The 18,829-nt window shown below is 47.3% G+C and overlaps 1 protein-coding gene and 1 long non-coding RNA gene across 3 annotated transcripts in view; one reads left to right on the plus strand and one right to left on the minus strand.

The window, feature by feature from the left end:
- Positions 1–10,821, minus strand: part of LOC125702433 (uncharacterized) — a 31,257-nt gene extending 20,436 nt beyond the window's left edge. Inside the window, exons 1-3 of one of the 2 annotated variants that reach the window (XR_007380597.1) lie at positions 10,728–10,775; positions 10,050–10,184; positions 7,660–8,578 (exon numbers count right to left, since the gene is read on the minus strand). This is a non-coding gene — a long non-coding RNA (uncharacterized LOC125702433). Of the gene's footprint in view, positions 1–7,659; positions 8,579–10,049; positions 10,185–10,727 lie in introns of those variants that run through there. The other variant, XR_007380596.1, reaches the window with a different exon arrangement.
- Positions 1–18,557, plus strand: part of CFAP77 (cilia and flagella associated protein 77) — a 51,945-nt gene extending 33,388 nt beyond the window's left edge. Inside the window, exons 4-6 of the mRNA XM_048965667.1 lie at positions 8,554–8,656; positions 10,092–10,193; positions 18,313–18,557. Coding sequence (XP_048821624.1) covers positions 8,554–8,656; positions 10,092–10,193; positions 18,313–18,381 — 274 coding nt within the window. The 3' untranslated portion in view covers positions 18,382–18,557. The remainder of the gene's footprint in view (positions 1–8,553; positions 8,657–10,091; positions 10,194–18,312) is intronic.
- The last annotated feature ends 272 nt before the right edge of the window (positions 18,558–18,829 follow it).

Raw genomic sequence — 18,829 nt, forward strand, 5'->3', positions numbered from 1 at the left:
CTCACAGGCATTGGTGAGAGCTTTCTGAGGCTCTGGGGCCCGTTTCCTTGCACAGGATATTTACCTTCAAAGGTCACCCATGCCCCCTCTCTATTAATTCCCTGTGGGCACCTTCCAGGGGAGAGAAGCAGCTCTGCTTTTTTGCTGATTCCCCCCATTCTCTCCCTCCCTCTTCCCAGAGAAATGTTTGCTACGAATCATGTGGCAGCTTTGTTGTGAGAGTCATAAAAAGGACATTTTTCATCTCTCCTTTTTCCTGCTCTCGCTCCCTCTCTCTCTCGGTATCAGACAAAGATTTATTCCCTCCCTGATGCCTGTGGCATTCGAAGCTGGGAGGGGTCAGGGGAGGCACTGATGGGACGATAATAGATAATGCAGCGGTTCCCCAAGGGCTTGTCCAGCTCCATAGCTGATCCATCAGCAGGCAGCACTCGTGCCAAGGTCAGCAGTAACGAGGATGCAGTGGGGTCCCAGCTCGCCCCACGGGGCAACCTCCAGCCAGGCTCCTCTGATTCACACTCCAGCTTCTGATCTCTACAAGAGCCGCCTCGTGGAAGCCACGATTTGCAAGAGCATATGCCCACTGGGTGCAGGCACTGGAGTAACAGCCGTGCTGCAGTGCAAATGCATTCAGTTCCACCTGCCCCAGCCTGCTTTCCAGCTGCAAAAACAGCTACAGATCTTCTTTCAAGGAAAATAGCCATAGTGATACTCCAGGAGATGAGCCTGTCCTATCAATGCAGGCTCTTAGCGTGGGGCGTGTTGTGTAGCTATAAGGCATTTGCAGCACAGGATTGCTGTTCTGCACTCAAGTCCTCTGTCCTTTCATTTAAAATAACCTCCTGCACTGTGCTAATAGCAGCTGTGTTCACTCCCAGCCTCTTCATGTAGTGTTCCACAAAAGGGAGGATGCAAGGTGCTCAGTGGATTGAGTCCTGCTGGCACTGGGGACCCAAAAACACAGAGGGGCTGTGAAGACCTGCAGGATCTTTACTGGTGTCAATGCAGCACTCGGAAACCCCCAGTAAATATCAAGGCAAATATTTAGCCCTCCCCAACTTTTCTGATTGAAACTTACATGCATTGAAATTAGCGGGTATTAAACTATCATTTTTGGAACCATAAGCCAACATAAAAGATAGGGATGCTGTCCACAGCCCGATTTTAAATTATATTGATTTGCACAAGGTCACACATGGGATTTGAAGGCAAAACATCCCAGCACACAGTTGGTACCCCAAGCACAAGTTTTATCCCCAGGAGCCAGGGACAAATTCCAGCTGTGCAGAGTACATTCTGAGCATGTCCAGCATTTCCAGGGCTGCTTTTAGAGAAAAGCCTTTCTTTACTTCTCGTTTCTTAGTGCAAGTTTGCTAATTCTGCTTTCCACATCCCTGCACATATTCCTGGACACAAGGACCGTGCAGACAGGATTTTCTGCCATCCTACACCTGCACCTCCCTCAAACCCTGCATGGCCATAACCCTGCCTGAGCCATGCTGCCATCCACTTGGCAGTTGGCCTGTAGGTTGGGCTGACCTTGGGTGTGCTGGCAGGATTTCCCTGGCACTCTGTCATCCCCACATCTCCAGCAGGGTCCCCCCTACTGCCCGCCTTCACTTTAGCCGTCCCTTTCCTGAATTTCACATCCCATTTTCCTTCTAACTTCTTTCCTCCTGCCAGTCCGCCTCCCATTCTCTACAACCAGTCTTTATTCTTCACCAGCTGCTTTCACTGTGTTTCTGCAGCAAACTCATCCCCCTAAAGCATTTCTTCACTGCAGTCTCTCCTCTCCAAACTGACGTAACTAACCAAAGGCATCAGTTACCCAGTACCTCCTCTTTCCTTCGTATCATTTGCAGCGGCCTGATGCTCTGCTGACAATTGTCTCAGTGGCCTTTAGCAGCTCAGCTGTTACACTGGGTACTCCTGCAGCTTCCTGGCATACCTGGCTGCTCTGTCCTTATCTTTCACCTTCCCCAAGAAGAGAGGTTTCAGTGCTCATACCTGTGCTTTGTGAGTGGCCTTTCGTCCCAAAATGCCCGTGCTGTTTGCACGCAGCCAGAACAAAGTTTAGAAGGCTGTCCCAAATGCTGCTTTAATATTCCCAGCATCTCTCTGGCACACAAAATGCATTAGCAGATCTATTTTTTGAAACACTTAGAGAGCATTTCAGGTCATTAACGTATAGCCCTGCAGGCAGAAAGAAAAGTCCAGCTATCCAGATTCTTCCCATAAAGAACCCATCAGGAAGAGGTGGGCAGGCAAGGAAGATGAATATTATAGCAACCCTTGGTCTGCAGTCAATTGGAAGCAGAACAAATAACGTGTAAAGCCACAGAGCCTCCCCCACACTGGGGCAAACCAATGTTTTATGGAGAAAAAAAACAAAACATCCGAGGACTGACAAAGAAAAATTATAAAAATATTACATAGAGACTGAAAGTCAGGCTGAAGAGACCAAAAAATGCAACCAAGTTAAAAAAAAAATAAATAAAACAGGCCTCCCATCAATTCAGATAATTGCATATCCTACCCAGCTCCACCACAGAAGACACTTTGTGCGTCTGCCACCATTCTCACATTGCTAAGATAAGAATTTCTATTTCAAGAGTCATTTCTTTGCGTTGGACACCTTCCAGGCTGCAATGTGCTCACATTGCTGTGCATGCTTTCACTGCTGCCTGGGTTGCTCTGCTGTGTGCCCACTGCTGCACACAGGCCTGCAGTGACCCTGAATGCACCACACAGATGTTGGCCATCCTGCAGCTGCAGTGAATAACTTAATTACTTCAGGCTTTAGAGTGAAGAGGAAAACAGGCAGGTCAGGGTTGGCCATAAGGGAGCTAGGAAAATAGATCTGAAGAGCAAAGATTTCGATCCCTAATTGCTAAGTGCGTTATGCTGAGTAGGAAATAATTCACACTCCTATACAGTCCCTCCCTATCAATAGGGCTGGCTTTTACAAAAAAATTTTTATGAACTAAAACCTGTGGACTTCTTTCCCCCTGCAAAGGCAGTGGCCTGACCAGAGAGGTTTGAGTGTAAACAGAAGGTCAAGGGGAAGAGCTGGTCCTTCGATTTGTTCCACTCAACGTTATGGTGTTCAGGAGACTTTCAGGGGGGATCATTTCCTCCCAAATGGAATGCCCATCAGGATGGCCTGCATTTGCTGGAACAGCTCTGCCCCAAAGCCAGGTCCCACCTGGGTTTCTTGGAGAACAACGCAATTTCAAGTCAGGAGAGAGAAATTTACTGCAGACAGATCTAAATAACCTTCAACTGAATCAGCCACAGGGCATCTCCAACCCCCCACAATCAATGCTAGTGCACAGATTGCAGCTTGTGAAGCTGGTTATTTAATAGGTCAGAGCTGGTTTGGTATCTTTGCTTCAAGACACGTTTCCTTGTGCGCAGTCAGGACTGTTACAAGTATACATCTCACTCTTGGCCTGAGAGGGAATAGTAAAGCAAATTGGTGTTCTTGTAACCATGTGTGCTCTTAAGTACAGCTATGAGTATCTGATAAATCTTTTAAAGTGCATGTTTACAATGGATTTTATTCTTTTTACTGTTCTGTACATACGAGCCCTCTGAGCAAAATAACAGATCCTCTGACACTTGGAAGAAGCCACTGCCTTATTGGCTGCCCACAGTGAAATAATTTATATTGGTGTTCGTCCAAATTACAAGGATTGTAAAGAAAGTCCAGAATTCAGAGTAATCAGTGCTTCAGTGCATGGATCCCACTGCTGCCACGCGGGTGAGACACCCACTATTTCAATGAGAGTTTGCAAAGACTGCAAAAAAAATTGGTCCCCAAGTGTTTTCTACCAATTTTTCTCTTGTTATTTTCTTCAGTGGTTAATGGAAAGCGAGGACAAGTGGAGATCATTTAAAAATGATCTTTTGGGCCTCTCCGTGGCTTTATTGCCAGGACCTATTTAGAAGAGCATAAAACTGTAAGGGGCCTATAACATTGCTGTATAGTCCATGAGCTTCCTAGGAAAATGAAGAGCCATTGCATTCGTGCTCTGCTTGCTTCTCCATCCCTCCTTCTTCTTGCAAACACGCATGCACGTGTGCGCAGGGACTTCTGGAGCTGCTAATTGAATTCATTTTGGTGAAAGCGTTAACAAATTGTAAGTGACCTTTTATACAGATTTCAAAGTCAAGAATTCACCCCTAACTGCATACCCCTCTTCTGCCATTCACTGTTATGCAAAACCCACAAACAATTAAAAGAAATAACAAAGAGCCCAGCGGCCCTCTTTCCTAATTAGCTGCAGGAGGCAATGCTGGGGAGTGTGGCTAAGTGCTTCAATTACCTCGGCCCTCCTCGTTGCCCTTGTTAGAGCAGACAGGTCCACTGGCCAAAGGGGAACAATTAAGGCAAGGCAGATCCAGGCAGTTTGCAAGGGGATGCAGGGCCGTGCCGGCGCTCGCAGAAGGGCCAGAGCTGTAATCATGCCCCAGATTCCTGCTGGGCTACACAGAGACAAATTAATGGTAGATAGATTGCTAGCTCCAGCCCATCAGTAACAAGGGAGGAAGGGAGACAATATAGCAGTACAAGGGAACTGTAATCAGAGTTTTCCTGTACTGTAAATCCCTTTCAGGGCAGAGGGAGCTGAGCACTCATGTCTCAGAGCTGCGTGCACTGGCGGAACCCCAAAGCCTGGAGCTGAATCACAGATTCCAGCCTGTGCTTTATTTGCTGAAGATAATCTGTGCTGGGTGTGCTGAGGAGCTCCACAGAGACACTGGGACCAAACTGGTTCCCAGCAAGGGACTGATCTGAGCTGCTGGGAGACAGATTGGCTGTCTGAGCCCCAGCCACAGAGAAGGGAGGGGAACACCACAGACAGAACCACCTCAGGACAAAACCTTCCATCATGAGATCTGCATGGACTAGACACAAAAGTGATGCCCCCTATGCTGTCTCCTCTGTGCACCAAAGACCCCTAAAGAGAGATCCTTTCCATGCAAAGCCCACCAGCCTCTCAAGAATGAGTTAAAATTTCAGGATGACTTGGTGCAACACGGCTTCAATAAAAAGAACACCAATGGCATGATTTCTCTGTTGCACAAACACCCGTACTGCATTGCTATTGCCCACTGCTGCAGAGCTGCCATTGAGTTTGGGGCACGCACACCCAACTCCTGGGAGCAGCACTCCCACCATACACTGACCATCAGCAAGAACACTGCTGCACCAGCTGGAGCCTACCAGGAAATACAAGGGCTGAAGTTTGTTCTAATATATTTACGAGCCCTTTTGTTGTTGAGTAATGCAAGAACAAAGCGATGGCAAGTCAAGTTTTTACCCATTTACAACTCCACAATCCAACTGATGGCATCCTTTAAGCCAGTGTGAAAACCCTCCCAGAGCAAAGCCCTTTGTACCCACTTTTGCCAGGTACCTTTTTTCCCCGCTGCTGCAGAAACCTTTGAAAGTAAGTTTGAGGGGAGACTGACAACCTTGAAACCTCAAGAGCAGCATGGCATTGACGGGTGCTGCTCTCAGAGCCGAGTATTATAGATAGATTTTAATTTCATTTTAACAAAATAGCTGTCTCCAGTGGAAGCAGCATCAAGAGCTAAATGAGGACCCATCTTGAGCTGAATCACGTTGAACAGACCTCGGCGCTGTCATTGATTTTCTGGGAAGAAAAAAAATGCCTCTGGCTACTAAACCAAATTAGTAGTCACTGATGACCAATTATTTTGCCCCACTGTGAACGGAGAGGCGTACTAAAATTCCAGTTTGTCAGACCCAAGGCTCTCTTCTCAAACACCTTTCAACGAGCGTGTACCAAAAGTCCCTCAGATGCTTCTGACGCCTTCCTGTTTTCGGCAACTTCTCCTTCTGCAAAGTTTTAATGAGCTGCTGCTCTGAGGACGGCCTGCCAGAAAGGGACTCCCTCCCAACTCGGTGGAACACTATTTGGCATGCCGCACAAATCACAGCTGTCAGAATTTATACACACATACACAAAAAAAGTGTCAGCCTAATGTTTGCAAATTATAATTACCATTTCCCTTGCATGTCCCTGGTGCCTTCATTTTAGATAAATCCCAGCTCTGAGGTATCAGCTGCAAAGCACTGAAGGCTCACATTGAATAGAATAGATTTAACTAGTTTGTAGCTCATTTAAGGCCTACACTGTTTTATTTTAATATTGTTAATACTTTATTATACTTTTTAACATTGTTTTCACAGTAAAATAGCCTATTAGGAGGCTGCAGCTCCTTTTCCAAGAGATTTCTGGCAGGCTAACGCCCCACATTGTGTAACCAAGTAAGCAGGCTCTTGTCACTTCAGTCGAAAATAGGTCTGTACCCTCACTCTTGAAAGTAAATTAGAGAGAAAGTCTATTAAAGAGACAGGAATTGTTTCAGGGATAATAGTTTTGAAAATGTGCATAGATAAATTTTAAAATATTTAGGAAATGTCAACATTAGAAGTGGCTCCAACTATTTGACTATAAAAGGAGGTGGCTGATTATTTTTTTTTCCTCCACAATTATAAATAATTTGTTACATCCTATCAGAACTTCTCTCCCTCTCCTTTCTGTGGCACAGTGCTTGTGCCAAAACAAGGAGATCTGAGGGGCTGGGAATGAGACAGGTTTTAATCCACAATGCATTTTCAGCAGATGCTTCCCCCCTCCCCACAGCATCCACAGACAGTAACAGCAAAAGCCTCCCAGTGCAGAGGGTGACATCTGGGCAGGGTGACAGGACACATCAGCAGCCCCTAAGCAAGCTGAGGTGTGGGGACATGTTCCTATGGGCCAGCTGCAAAGGCGATGTACCATCACACTGCCAAACAGCGCTGGTAGCAAGGCCACAGCTCCCTATCCACCCCACTGGGATCAGCGTTTGACCTACAAAGACAAAGCTTCCTCCCTGAAATTTCTCCTGCAGCTTTAGTGGAGGAAGCGTGCTCCTCGATATCCCCCTCTCTTCTTTGCTCCCTCAATAAGAAAAGCCAGATGAGGGGTCACATCCTACAGCCCAGCAGAACCCACACATTTAAATAGGACACAAGTCACTCCTACTAATTTCAAAGAGGCAGTTCGTGCGTGCATTATTCCAGGCATGACTCTATACTTTGCTGGATCAGGACTTAAATGCGATTAATCACACGGCAGGGAAGAGTTTCTGAAGAGCATCAACCCAAATGTGTCCTTTCAAGCATTTACGTACAAGCCAGCTGTGGACTAATCAGTCACCAACTGGCTGGTCCATCAGAGATGGTAAAGTCACCTCCATAGAGATGTGAAAACACACAGCTATCATAAAAATCCAGAATCAAACCACCATCCTCAAGGGCTCCATGTCTTCCTGCATCCCTCCCTGTTCCTGCACTTCAGGACATCTCCTGCCTCGGAGAGCCAAGGAAACCAGCCTGAGAGCAAGGCTCACCACAGGCTTGTGCCATAACTACCAACATTTACACCATGCAATGAAACATCCAACTTCAGTTTTGCCATATCTTTTAATCCTTTGCAGATACTTTTGCTCAGCTCCGAGCAGTGTGAAATGCCAAACTGGAAGCAAAGGAAATGAAAAGGGGAAAGAGAGGGACAAATGTAGGTGTCCCCTTTGGCACAGTGGCTCTCCAGATGGCAGTCTGGAGCAGCAGGGCTGATTTGTAAGCAGAGCCTTGAAAAGCCCTGCAGCGTGTGATCTGTGCAGCAGGAGGGCTGTAGCAGGATGCTCTTCTGATATGAATGCCCCCTGGGATGCGTGTTGCTGGATTGCCCATTCAGTATCATTAGAAAACACAACCACAGATTAGGCTGTTCTGAAGCATGTGGACAGCACGTGGGTGGCAAAGGGGACTCCTTTAATTACAGCAGAAGTTATTCTGAAGACAAGTCATTTCTAATTTCTGCTGTAATGGACTCCCCCTTTGCCAGGGTCCCTGAGCTACTGTAAAGGACCCTTGCAAAGCTCTGAGAAAAAGTTTAAAGGAATTTGAGTTATTTCCACTGCACGTCGGTGGCATTTTGCATTTCTCAGTTTCTCTGCCCAGCTCACTGGTGTCTTGCAGTTGGCCTGGTCAGGTGGGGAAAGCACTGCCTTGTGTTACTGGAGCAGCAGCTGACGGCACTGCAGCTACAGGTGTGAGTAGACCTGATGGTTCTAAAGTCAGTGGCTGCTACTGAGATGAGAAAGTCCCTCCCCAACAAGATGTGCAAGGACAAGGACTGATAAAATTCAAGCTAGACATCCTCCATCACCTCCTCCCTTGGGTATTCTGTTTGCTTCTGGGGGAGAAGAATAGCACCACAACAGGTGATAAGCAATATGCTGTCCTCAAGGCAAGAACCCTGCTGCTCCACTGCTGCTACTGCCATTTCTACCTCCTGCAGTTTCTGATTAAAGCATCCTCACCTGGCAGGAGCAAGCCTCAATAAGTCCAGGCTACAGCTGTGCCTCTACTTGGTGACATGTTCCAGGAGTAGAGAAGGGAATCAGCACAAGGAGGTAGAGAGGTGTTAACCCTGGAGATTACATTGTCATGTTCTGAATGTTTTCCAGGCCTTCCACTCCCCTGTTTGACCTCCTGCAACACAAATACAAGGAGCTGTGGATGGAACAGCAGAGAGCACGGACCGCAGCGCTCCGGCTGGAGAAGACAAAGGTAGTAATGCTTCAACAGCGCTGCTACTTGCTACCAGACATCAGCTCCCACTGTCCCACCCACAATAGGTGGGCTTCTGCCAGTCACAGGGAGGGGTTTCAGCTGGGAAACCATTTTCCCTGCCTACTAGAAGACAAAGCCTCATAAAGATCTGCTTCCTCCTAGTCCGGATGGGCCTGGCTCCAGCCAGAGCATGTTCTGCAGGTTGATGCTGTGGGAGTGAACAGCAGATGCATGGGCCTGGAAGTGCTCTGGAGACAGAAGGGAGGCTTTTTAAAAGTATTTTTTCATTGGAAAGTGTATCAGCTTATTGGAAATGGAGCAAGCTCAGAGCAATGGTGCTTTGATGAAAGCCCTGCTAAAGGCTTAGGCAGCTCTTCTAAGACATCTCTCTGGCTATCATTAAGCATCTGCTTACATCAATATGTCTCTAGTCACGGGGTGCCCACCTAAACTCCTGTTAAATTGAAATGGAAGCCCTAATGCTTTTACAGTACTAAAAAGCTCTACTGTAACAAAGAATTTGGTTTCAAATTATCATTGGTATTTAATGCCATCCTCATGCCAGAAGCCCTGCAGATTGTCCTCTGGACAGCATCAGCTCCACTCAGGTTTCCTGCAGCAGTGGATAAAAGAATGGAGCAGCCAACAAACATTCAAGGGGCCGACATCAGCCTTGATCCTGGCATGGCACAGCAGATGCCCTCACCCCAAGCAGTTGTTAGAGCTGTTAAACGTAACAATATTGTAATAACATTTAAAAGCAGCCAATGACTGTTTTATTAGTTAATGACTCAAGGAAGAGTCGGGCTAATATGGTAATGACCAATTTCAGTGGGCTTACTGCCATCACAAAGTATGCTTTATAGTGGAATTGCTATACAGTGTTCTTAATTAGCAGCTACTTTATGAACGCACAAGCCGAGGATGTTGGAAAAATGCATCCCTAACTTATTTATTAATGACTGATGTTTTAATCACTAAGTTCCCTCCATCAAATTCCTGAATTCTGCAGCCACCAATTACTGAGTTAAGCAACACAGACCTACAAACTAGACCACAGAGTGGACAGATTCCCTGTTTCAATTAATTAGGAGAGCAACACATCAAACAGTCAGGAAATCCCCCCCTCTGCTGAGGGTGGTGGAAGTGACTTTCCCAGCTGGTGATGAGCCATTGCTCTAGTTCAGGTTCCACACAGGCAACAGTCATCTCGCTGAGATGACAGAAAGCTGAAAGTTGGCTGTTGCCCAGAATTTCCTTATCAGTATGTTTTAGGTATCAGCATCAACTGCACGGACATGAAAGACCAGGTGCATTAGGGTGATCCAAAGTGACTTATAGACTAGTAACAACCCTGGGATGATCATTTCAAGACACAGATGTGACATACATAACCTTGCAGCCATGTCAGCCTGTTCTTGTTCATCTTTAGACACGGAAGGACAAAGTGCGCGACACCCGCACCACGCTTCTCCGAAAAAACCCAGTGCCTCCAAAGGAGGAGTCCTTTTGGCACCTGCCCCACCTGGAAAAGGTATGAACCATTTGAACTTAGGAACACCTTCTAACCTCACCCAGGTTCCCTGGGAAGTCTCTTATCTCATGAAGGCAGACATAATGCTCTTACCTGAAAGCTCCCCAAGACCCAGACCCCATAGCATTCCCACCCTGGACGTGCTTAAACCCCATTATATTTTGGACCTGGAAAAGGGGCAGCAGTTAACAGATAAAGGGCTGATTGCCTAACTTGTGGGCACTTCTGTGATCTTCATCAGATCGGAAACACCTTATTATACCTCCCATCAGTACTGGCCTTTGTCCTCTGTCAGTATTCCTGCAACTGCTCTACGTGACCATAACAATCAAACCTACTTTTAGATAGTCTAACATTTTATCAGCTCTCACCATAACTAATTCAAGCCACGCCAGATTAAAGCGTTCCAAGGCAGTAACACAATGGAAAGCACAGCAATGACAGCAGAGCAACAAAGCCCCAGGCTGCACCCAGTGAGGATTTGCTCAAATACAACAGCCACAAGCACAGAAATAAAGGAAAGAAGACGCTTACCTCCAGAAGGCCTCAGGTATGCAGGGAGCTCCAGCAAGAAACTCACCCCTTCACTGCCAACCCTGGTCTGAACAGGGGTGGATCCTGGCTCCAGCCCTTCCATCATTCAGTGCATTGGATACACCTGAGCTCCCCTGGGTTGGCCCTGCCTTCCCACCAGGTGCTCAATCACTGCTACAAGCCCTGACTTAGCATTTCTGCTACAAAGACTCATTTTCATCCCAAGAGTTGGAGATTTCCAGAAAGCCTACACTCATGATATCTCCCTAAACTACCTGTTTGATAATATTCACCCTGAGACTGAGCAAAGGGTCTAGCCAGGCTACAGATGTGCAAGACAATTCCTTGAACTGATCCAAATAAGAGCTAAGATGATGATTTCTTATTATTATCACAGCAACAGGATCTGCTTCCTGAATTCATCAGCACACCCTGCTGTGCTCTGTAATACCTGCATGAATTCTCCTAGCTTTGTTTGTGGTGTAAAATGCAGGGAAACATCAAGTGAAAATCTAGGAGGCATTTTAGAAAGGTAGAAATAAGAGCTGGGCAAGAGAAATGGAAAGGAGACACCAGAAGGTCTGAAAGCATGGAAGCCCTTCAGAGAGTTGGCATGTCAAAATCATATCTGGCATTGATACTATTGCAAAGAGCCTCTCAACCCCCTGTTCCAGCCCTGGTTCTGATGGTTCTGGTTGGTTTTGTTTTTTTGTTTTTTTTGTACCATGCTGTAGATTTTTAACTGCAGTTTAAAACAATGAAGGAGCCTTTTGACTTCCTGAAGCTAATTTACTTGTACAAGTTGGAGAGTTTCAACCAAGAAATGTATTTTGCACCACCTTGATGTATTCCTCTTACATCCTGTCTAAGACTGTCCGATTAGCATATGTCAGTAATCATTTATCCCAGCTGCCTGTCAGCACAAAGCTGCTGCTGCGGCTCGTGTCAGGGAAAGAACATGACCGATCGCTGTTAAACAGATTGTGTAAGTCACACGAGATACTGGGGCAAGCCTTCTCTTTAGAGCTCCTCTCACCCCAGACCTTTCCATCACTATTCATTTTTCAGCCTCCGTTTTTCTTTGTGCTTTCCCTTTTGTTTCATCCGTGATTGCGGTTGGATTCCCCCCACAGCCACAGGTCTCAAACACCACCTGAGTCTTTCTGTCTCTTCTCTTCTTCCTCTCTCCTCTTCCTCTCTTTCTCAGGAACAGCATCCAGGGAGAAGAAAGACACAACGTCTTCTATTTTCTGCATCCCCTTCTCATTACCTGGAAGGCTCGCCTTTCCCTAGCTGCGGATCTAACAGGCACTGTTCATGTTAGAACTTGAATCAGGAAATTAATTGCTTAGTTGACTTTCAGTGCATGATTTCCTCCATGGAAAAGCAAGTTCTCAAACATCCATAAAAATGTACCCAGTTAAGAGCAGAAATACCCCAAAGGAAGCTGTTGGCTTCAAAGAATGCTTGATAGACTCCAAACTGTGCTTTAACCATCTCTGTAAGTTTGGGTTCTTTCAAAGCAAAAGCCTTGAGACACAAGCTGGCCCAAACCTTCACCCAAACTCAGACAAACTCAATCAGTCATACCATCCCATCTTTTAGAAAGGTGACAAAGTGCAGCACTCCAAAGAGGTAAGGGAGTTTGTTGATACACCATTACTGTTCTCATGAAATCTCTGGACTAATCAGTAGATCCATGCAAGACCTGGCGCCACGCTAAAGCTCATGGAGGAAGCAGAAAAGAAAACAGAGAAGCTTCGCCCTTCCCATTAATTGTCTCTGCTTGCTCCCTGCATTGCCAGGGCTGCATGGCATTACCTAGTCAATGAGTTGCTAAAGTATAGACAAATTGACTGTTTTCATTTGGTTTCAGCCCCAGTGCCTTAGAATAATGGCCCACACCATTAGGCTAACCTAATGTGTGGTTTGCACGCCCTCTCACACCAGGGGCTCTCCAGCTCTGCGTCTCGCTCTGCAGGACTGACCTGGTGCGTGGTCCCCTGGGCCCCCCAGGCCCCCCGCTCATGGAGAGAGGCAGGGCATGGGGAGCCAGTCATGTCCTGGTGGGCAGTTCATTAGGGGAAGTTGTCCTAGAGGGGTTTTTTACATTTATCTGTTACAAATCCAAGCAGAAGTTAACTCCTTGCTCACCTCACAAGGCATTCTTGCTGCTCTCCACTTCCTCGACCACCCCTAAGGCAAAAGGCCTCCATCTTGTTCCGCCTGCAGCAATCTCAGCTCAGCTCAGGTTCTGCTAACACAGCTGGGACCACGCACCAATACTTCCTTTTTGTCTGCACTACATTCCTGGGGTCTATAAGAGATCAGACATCCAACATGTACAAAAGCATGTATCCTGTCCTTGTGTCTCCCATCGCGAACGTTGCATTGACCTGGGCAAAATGGCATCTCCAGTGTCAAATTCTGCTGCCAAAATACATCATCCCTAAAGCACTGCTGTCTGCAGAGAGCCAGTGCAGGGTGAGGCTTTGGTTGCCTCCATCTGAATCTTTGATGGCCATAATCCAAACCAAGAGCATCTGATGGCCATAATCCAAACCAATGACCAACACAGGCCGCTCAGCAATAGATTTTCAGGGCTCTGTCAAGTCAGTCCAGAAGGACGTTTGTTTTTGTAGCAGCACCTCATGATGTGGAAGGACAGAATTTGCACATGAGTCAAAACAGCTCCGTATTCTGTGTGTCACAGACACAAAGTATTGGCTTTTCTTTGCTCATTAGAGAATCCCAACTTGCACACACATTCAAGGAGGCTTTCCAGAGAGAATATTCTTGTTTACTTGACCAAACAGGGGGAGGAAAGAAAATGCAGCAACTTTGGACAACATTTTTGTCAACGTGTGCTGCCTTCCCGAGCAGATGAAACGAGCTGTGCTCGATGCACGATATGAATAAGCGATAAGCAATTGACGAGCAAGTGTTCGGGTACCTTGGCAAAAGACTTAATTTGCAACCTGGCACAAAATCAAAGGCTCTGTCAACGACTGAGCGGCTCTCCCGCGTATGCCTTGCATTACCTGGGAAAGCTCTGTCAGGTAAATTTCCAGTGAAAGTAATTAGAGGAATCCCCACTGTATAAACTTTGCAGCAAAATTCTGGGCTCCAGAATTTGATTCTCACCAGGGATCCGATACCTGCTCACAGCCTGATCTTTCGTCAGAATTAACAGTTGAGGTTTAAGACACACACACAGAAATGTTCTGCATTTTTTTTTAATGCCTTACCTCTATTTTTGTCTGAAGAGCTGAACTGACAAGCGTGGCTCATGTAATCCTGCAATTGTTGCCTTGTCAGAAAAGCCATAGACTGTGCTTAACCAACCTGGGCTTGATCCACACAGCAGGATGGCTTCGCAGTGCAGCACTGGTCCTCCTGGGTTTGAGGGGGACAACAGAAATTCTTGGAGTTGGGGCCTGGATGGCACATAGACCAAAGCAAGTTTTCTGTCACCATGACACCAGATCAAACCTCTCTTCTAAAGTTGGGTTTTGGCTAAAAAATGGTCTCACCTGATGGCTGATCAGTGGCCAAAGTGAAATGAACTGGGGGATAACAGCCTAGCCAGGATTCTTTGGATTTTCTTGTTTTGCCTAACATAAGAACTACCAACAACACAACTGCTTGGAGCAGCCTATATCAGATCACAGCAATGCATTTCCATGGCCCAGTCTTTCCCAGCATCCCTTCACACATACCTTGTACGCTCAGCCTCTCCATCATACCCTACTCTCCCCTCTGCCACTCTCAGTCCTTCCTTCACCTCAGAGGTGTGGTAGAATCATAGAATCATTAAGATTGGAAAAGACCCCTAAGATCAACTAATCCAAACATCAACCCATCACCGCCACGTCCACTAAACCTCCACGGTAGACCATCCTTCCTCTGCCACTGCACTGCTCTCCAACATCTGGTTGACAACAACAAAACAGCATAAAAAGAAAAAAAAGAAAGAAAGAAAGAAAGAAAAGGGAAAAGATATTTCAATCTGGCCTATTATTGAAGCCCCAGTCCAGAAGCCCCCTGATCATGTAAGATCGTGACTTCTGATATCAGAGTGAACCCAGCCAGAGACCCAAGCCTGTGAGCTCTGCAGTGTGAGGCAGTGCAGCTCAGCATCCCCCTGTGCAACCTCACAGCCTGGGAAATCTCCAGGCCAGGCTCCAGCTGCACCCAAGCCCTGATGTCCAAAGGCAGCATGAGCAGCTGCTGACCCCCAGGGCCCATTGCTGTTAGAGATTCAACCATGAAGGAACAGATGTGGGGTGCTTGCAGCCTCATGGGTTGCAGTGGAGTGAAACCACAAATGCTGTGCTGTCTTCCAGGTAAGCCCCTACCATTGCTGCTTCCAAATCCACAGGAATCTTTGGATTGAGGTTTCATTCATGGCCATTCTGCCTTCTGTAGGCACTCTGTTTGCCACCTGACAACTTCATTTCCATGGCACAAAAGGGCTCCAAGTCAAAATCTCAAACTGCCCAAACCAAGCAAGCTGTGAAATCCGACAAACGTCTGCAGCCCTTCTTTGCAGGAGGGAAAAAAACGCAAAGTCTCAGTGGGGCATTAAACCAAGCATTTTCTGAAGCCTTTGCACACACACGGACCATTTAGCCCAAACTCCTTTGTCCTTATTTTTCCTTATCTTCTCGGAATTAGAAAGGTGGGGAGAGAAGACCCAGCCCATTCATTAAGCAACTTCAGGACGAAGCCACCGGGAAAAGCCGTGGTGTTTGTAACCCTGATAACCCAACCCTCTGAGCACAGCTCAGCTTGGACAGAATAACGTCTGTTTTAAAAATACCTGCCTCTCCCTAACTTGTCATGGCATTTGTTGACAACCCTATTGAAAGCCGCTCTCAGTGCAGCTGTGAAGGATCTTTCAGCACCTCTTTCTCTCTCCTAGACAGTTTTTGAAAGGGAGGGGAAGGAAGAAAAAAAAAAAAAAGAAGAAAAAAAAAAAAGCCATCAATACAGGGGGAAAAAGGCATCAGCAGCCAACATCAGCTGATGAAGCGCCTCACCTGGGCCCCCAGCGCACCGCCTCCAATTAAATCAAAATGGTTTGTTTTTAATGGTCTTTTACACTGACAAGTGGGCTATCATTCCAGGCCTAGAGAGCTGTCAGGGAGCCGAGGCAAATCCTCCGTTGATAATGCCCAATGCTTCCAATTAGGAGCCGAGGCCGCTCCTGGCGCACTAACGATTCCCCAGCCTCCCCCAAGGCCCCTTCGGCGCTGGCTGTTTCGTCTTCCCTCTTCCTCCGCCGCAAATTACTGACACAAAACGGAGGCGCCCCGGTGCCTCCTCACCATGCCGGGCCCCGGCCCTGTTGGATTTAATGAGGCGATGGAAGTTTTTGCGGATCTTTCGCTAAATTCTTTTCTTGTTTGACAGCTGCTTGAGTGTTGACCTTATAAAAGATTTAGTGTTTCTCATTATTTTCTGTCAAGCTTTACAAGTGATAGCTTCACGGAAATCATTTGCATCTCGATGCGCACGCGGCTCTGTCTGTACAGGGACGCTCGGCGCAGCTCGGAGTGCATGCAGCACCCATACATTGTGTGCTTTATTCCCTCCTCCCCACCAGAAAGAAAAAAAATCCACGAACACAACGCTGTTGTTTTGTGTCATTTTGGGAAAAGAAGAAACAGGAGAAGGCTTGAAAGGCCCAGGATTTCTCGGGCTCTGTAAATGAGGGGGGTTTTGAAAAAGGAACAGAGATTGGTTTCCTGTAAAGAGAGCTCAGGAAAGTGTTTTGTCACCCACTAAAAGCATTCGATCAAATGGATGATGGAGGTGGGGTTGGGTGTAAGGGCGGCTGTGTTGCGGAAGCAAGGAATGGCAGAAGTGGGGCTGGGAGACCCCTGGGCTGCTCAGTGCCTGCCATGCATCACTGCACAGCTGCCTCCTGAGCCCACTCTCCCCTTGCAGCCCTGATGTGCCTCCCATTGGGAGCTGACCTGCCTGACCACCCAGCAGCACCCAGAAACCATCCTTGGGACGCCGCCTCAGGGAGCTCTGCCCACCCTGCATTTCTTACATCTCCCTCTGTATTGGTTCTCCTCCTATGGACCTCTCTGCTCACACCGTGCATGTGGTTGTACTAATGCTTGACGAGGGATCTCTTACAGACCTCCAATTTAAAACATGAGTGACACTCATAAACCCAAATGAAAATAACACCCCTAAAGCTTTAATATGTATTTCGGGGGCCAAGTTTGTTTTACTGGCCCTCTAACTCTTCACAGCAGGGGCTGATGTTAAAGCACCCCATCTAAAAGTGTCCTGTGAGCTTGAATTTGTCAATAAATATGCAAAGAAAAAGAGCAAATCATTGCTTCTAATAAGCAGAAAGAAACTGCAGCTCTATCATCCTGCAAAGGAAACCACCACGCCTGTGCCTGCAACCTGCTACATCCAAAGCTTTGAACCTGAAATTAAAACCAAGTCCTGTTGTAAGCCCATAGCCACATCAGAGCAATGGCGAAGATCATCAGCTGCCTCTACAGAAAGTACCATTGGGTTCATCATTGAAAATATGAATTAGAAGAATCAGAGATGTGGATCCATCACCTGCACCGACTTCTCACACCGGTCTGTCACAGGAAGACCTCTGACCCAGGGACACCCTTATCTTGTCTCTCATTACTGGCCTGGGACTAATCCATACACCTCAGGTATCCCTCATTATGAGGGGGTTCCTCATTTTTAACGCAGCACTTGTCCCCTGCCTTACACCTGGTGCTTCCCACTTACTCATGCTGTGGCATCACTCACAACTTTGTCAAGGACTCCGCTAATTTTCATTACAGCCGGCGGTGGCTCAGTGTGACATTTCTCACCCAGGAGCATTGCACCAGCCTGGAGTGAACAAACTGCCACCGCCTCCCCTGTGGCCTCAATTCAACCCCACAAAGAAACGTTGCCCTGCCCAGCTCCCAGGAAACGCAGCCAAGAGAAGCAGCTCAGCTGTCCCTACATACAGACAGCAGATTTTTCTAACAATCCCAGCTCCGGTCCCACACAGGTCAGAGGGAAGAAATGCTGCATCTGCAGAGGGAGGTCAGAGCTGGCTTGGGGGGCTCTGGGGCTGCCCACCCATCTCTGCAGGCTGGGCTCTGCCTCCCTCATGCCCTCCCAGCCAGGGTTTGTGGGGAAGCAAGAACATCCAGAAACAGCTGGCTGAAGTCAGGCACTCGAATGCAAATGGAAGCACCCGGATGCCTTCCTCCAGAGAGGGGGAATAGCAAAATATGCTTTGTTTGTCTTGATTAATGAGATTACTAGCAAGCTTTTCAGGGCAAAGACTGCTGTGTATTTTTACATATGCAAAAGCTGACATCCATCCAGTCTGAGCAGGACAGGGGGGAGGGAAGCAGGAGCAAGCTCTGCACGTCCACACGAGGCAGATCTATGGCACAAGGCAACATCAGGGCCCTGATGGTAACCCCACTCCAAACATGAAGATGTGCTAACACGTCTCAGTTTAAACCTGTATCTGCAACCTATTTTCCTTGTCTGGCTGCTCATGTAACCAATCATCTATCTGCTCCTTTCACTATAGGTCGGGCCTCATCTCAGTACTTTTCCAGACTGTGATGCTCGTAAGAAGGCGTTCAGTTCCTCCCATTGAGGAGTGCCTGGGAGAAGCAGTTCCCTCCCCAGGGCAGCCGTACATCGAGCTCAGGTCAGGACCTCAGCCAGCATGGAGCCCTGAATCAGCCACAGACATAGGATTATAGGATTTCTCAGGATTTAAAGAGTTGCGTTCATGCAGATGTAGCCAAATAAACCACATGTGGAAATCAAGGTCCTGTTTCTGCCTGTTCATTGCTTGATGGTTGATGCACACCAACGCTTTCCTCAGTACGACCACCACAGATCTTAGGCTTGGGGTAACAAGTCACAGTGCCAAGAGGGCAGTGCTAGTAGCAACTCAGTACACAGGGCAAGGACGGTCTCCTCCCCAGCCTGTTCTGCACAAACATGTTAAACCACATCCCGCTCAACACCAAGTCTAGGACAGCTCCAGAGCCCATCAGCCCTTCCCACTGGCTGCCGAGAAAGCTCCCCTTTGCTGC

Source organism: Lagopus muta, chromosome 19, assembly GCF_023343835.1.
Source record: "Lagopus muta isolate bLagMut1 chromosome 19, bLagMut1 primary, whole genome shotgun sequence".
Taxonomy (NCBI): Eukaryota; Metazoa; Chordata; class Aves; order Galliformes; family Phasianidae; genus Lagopus; species Lagopus muta.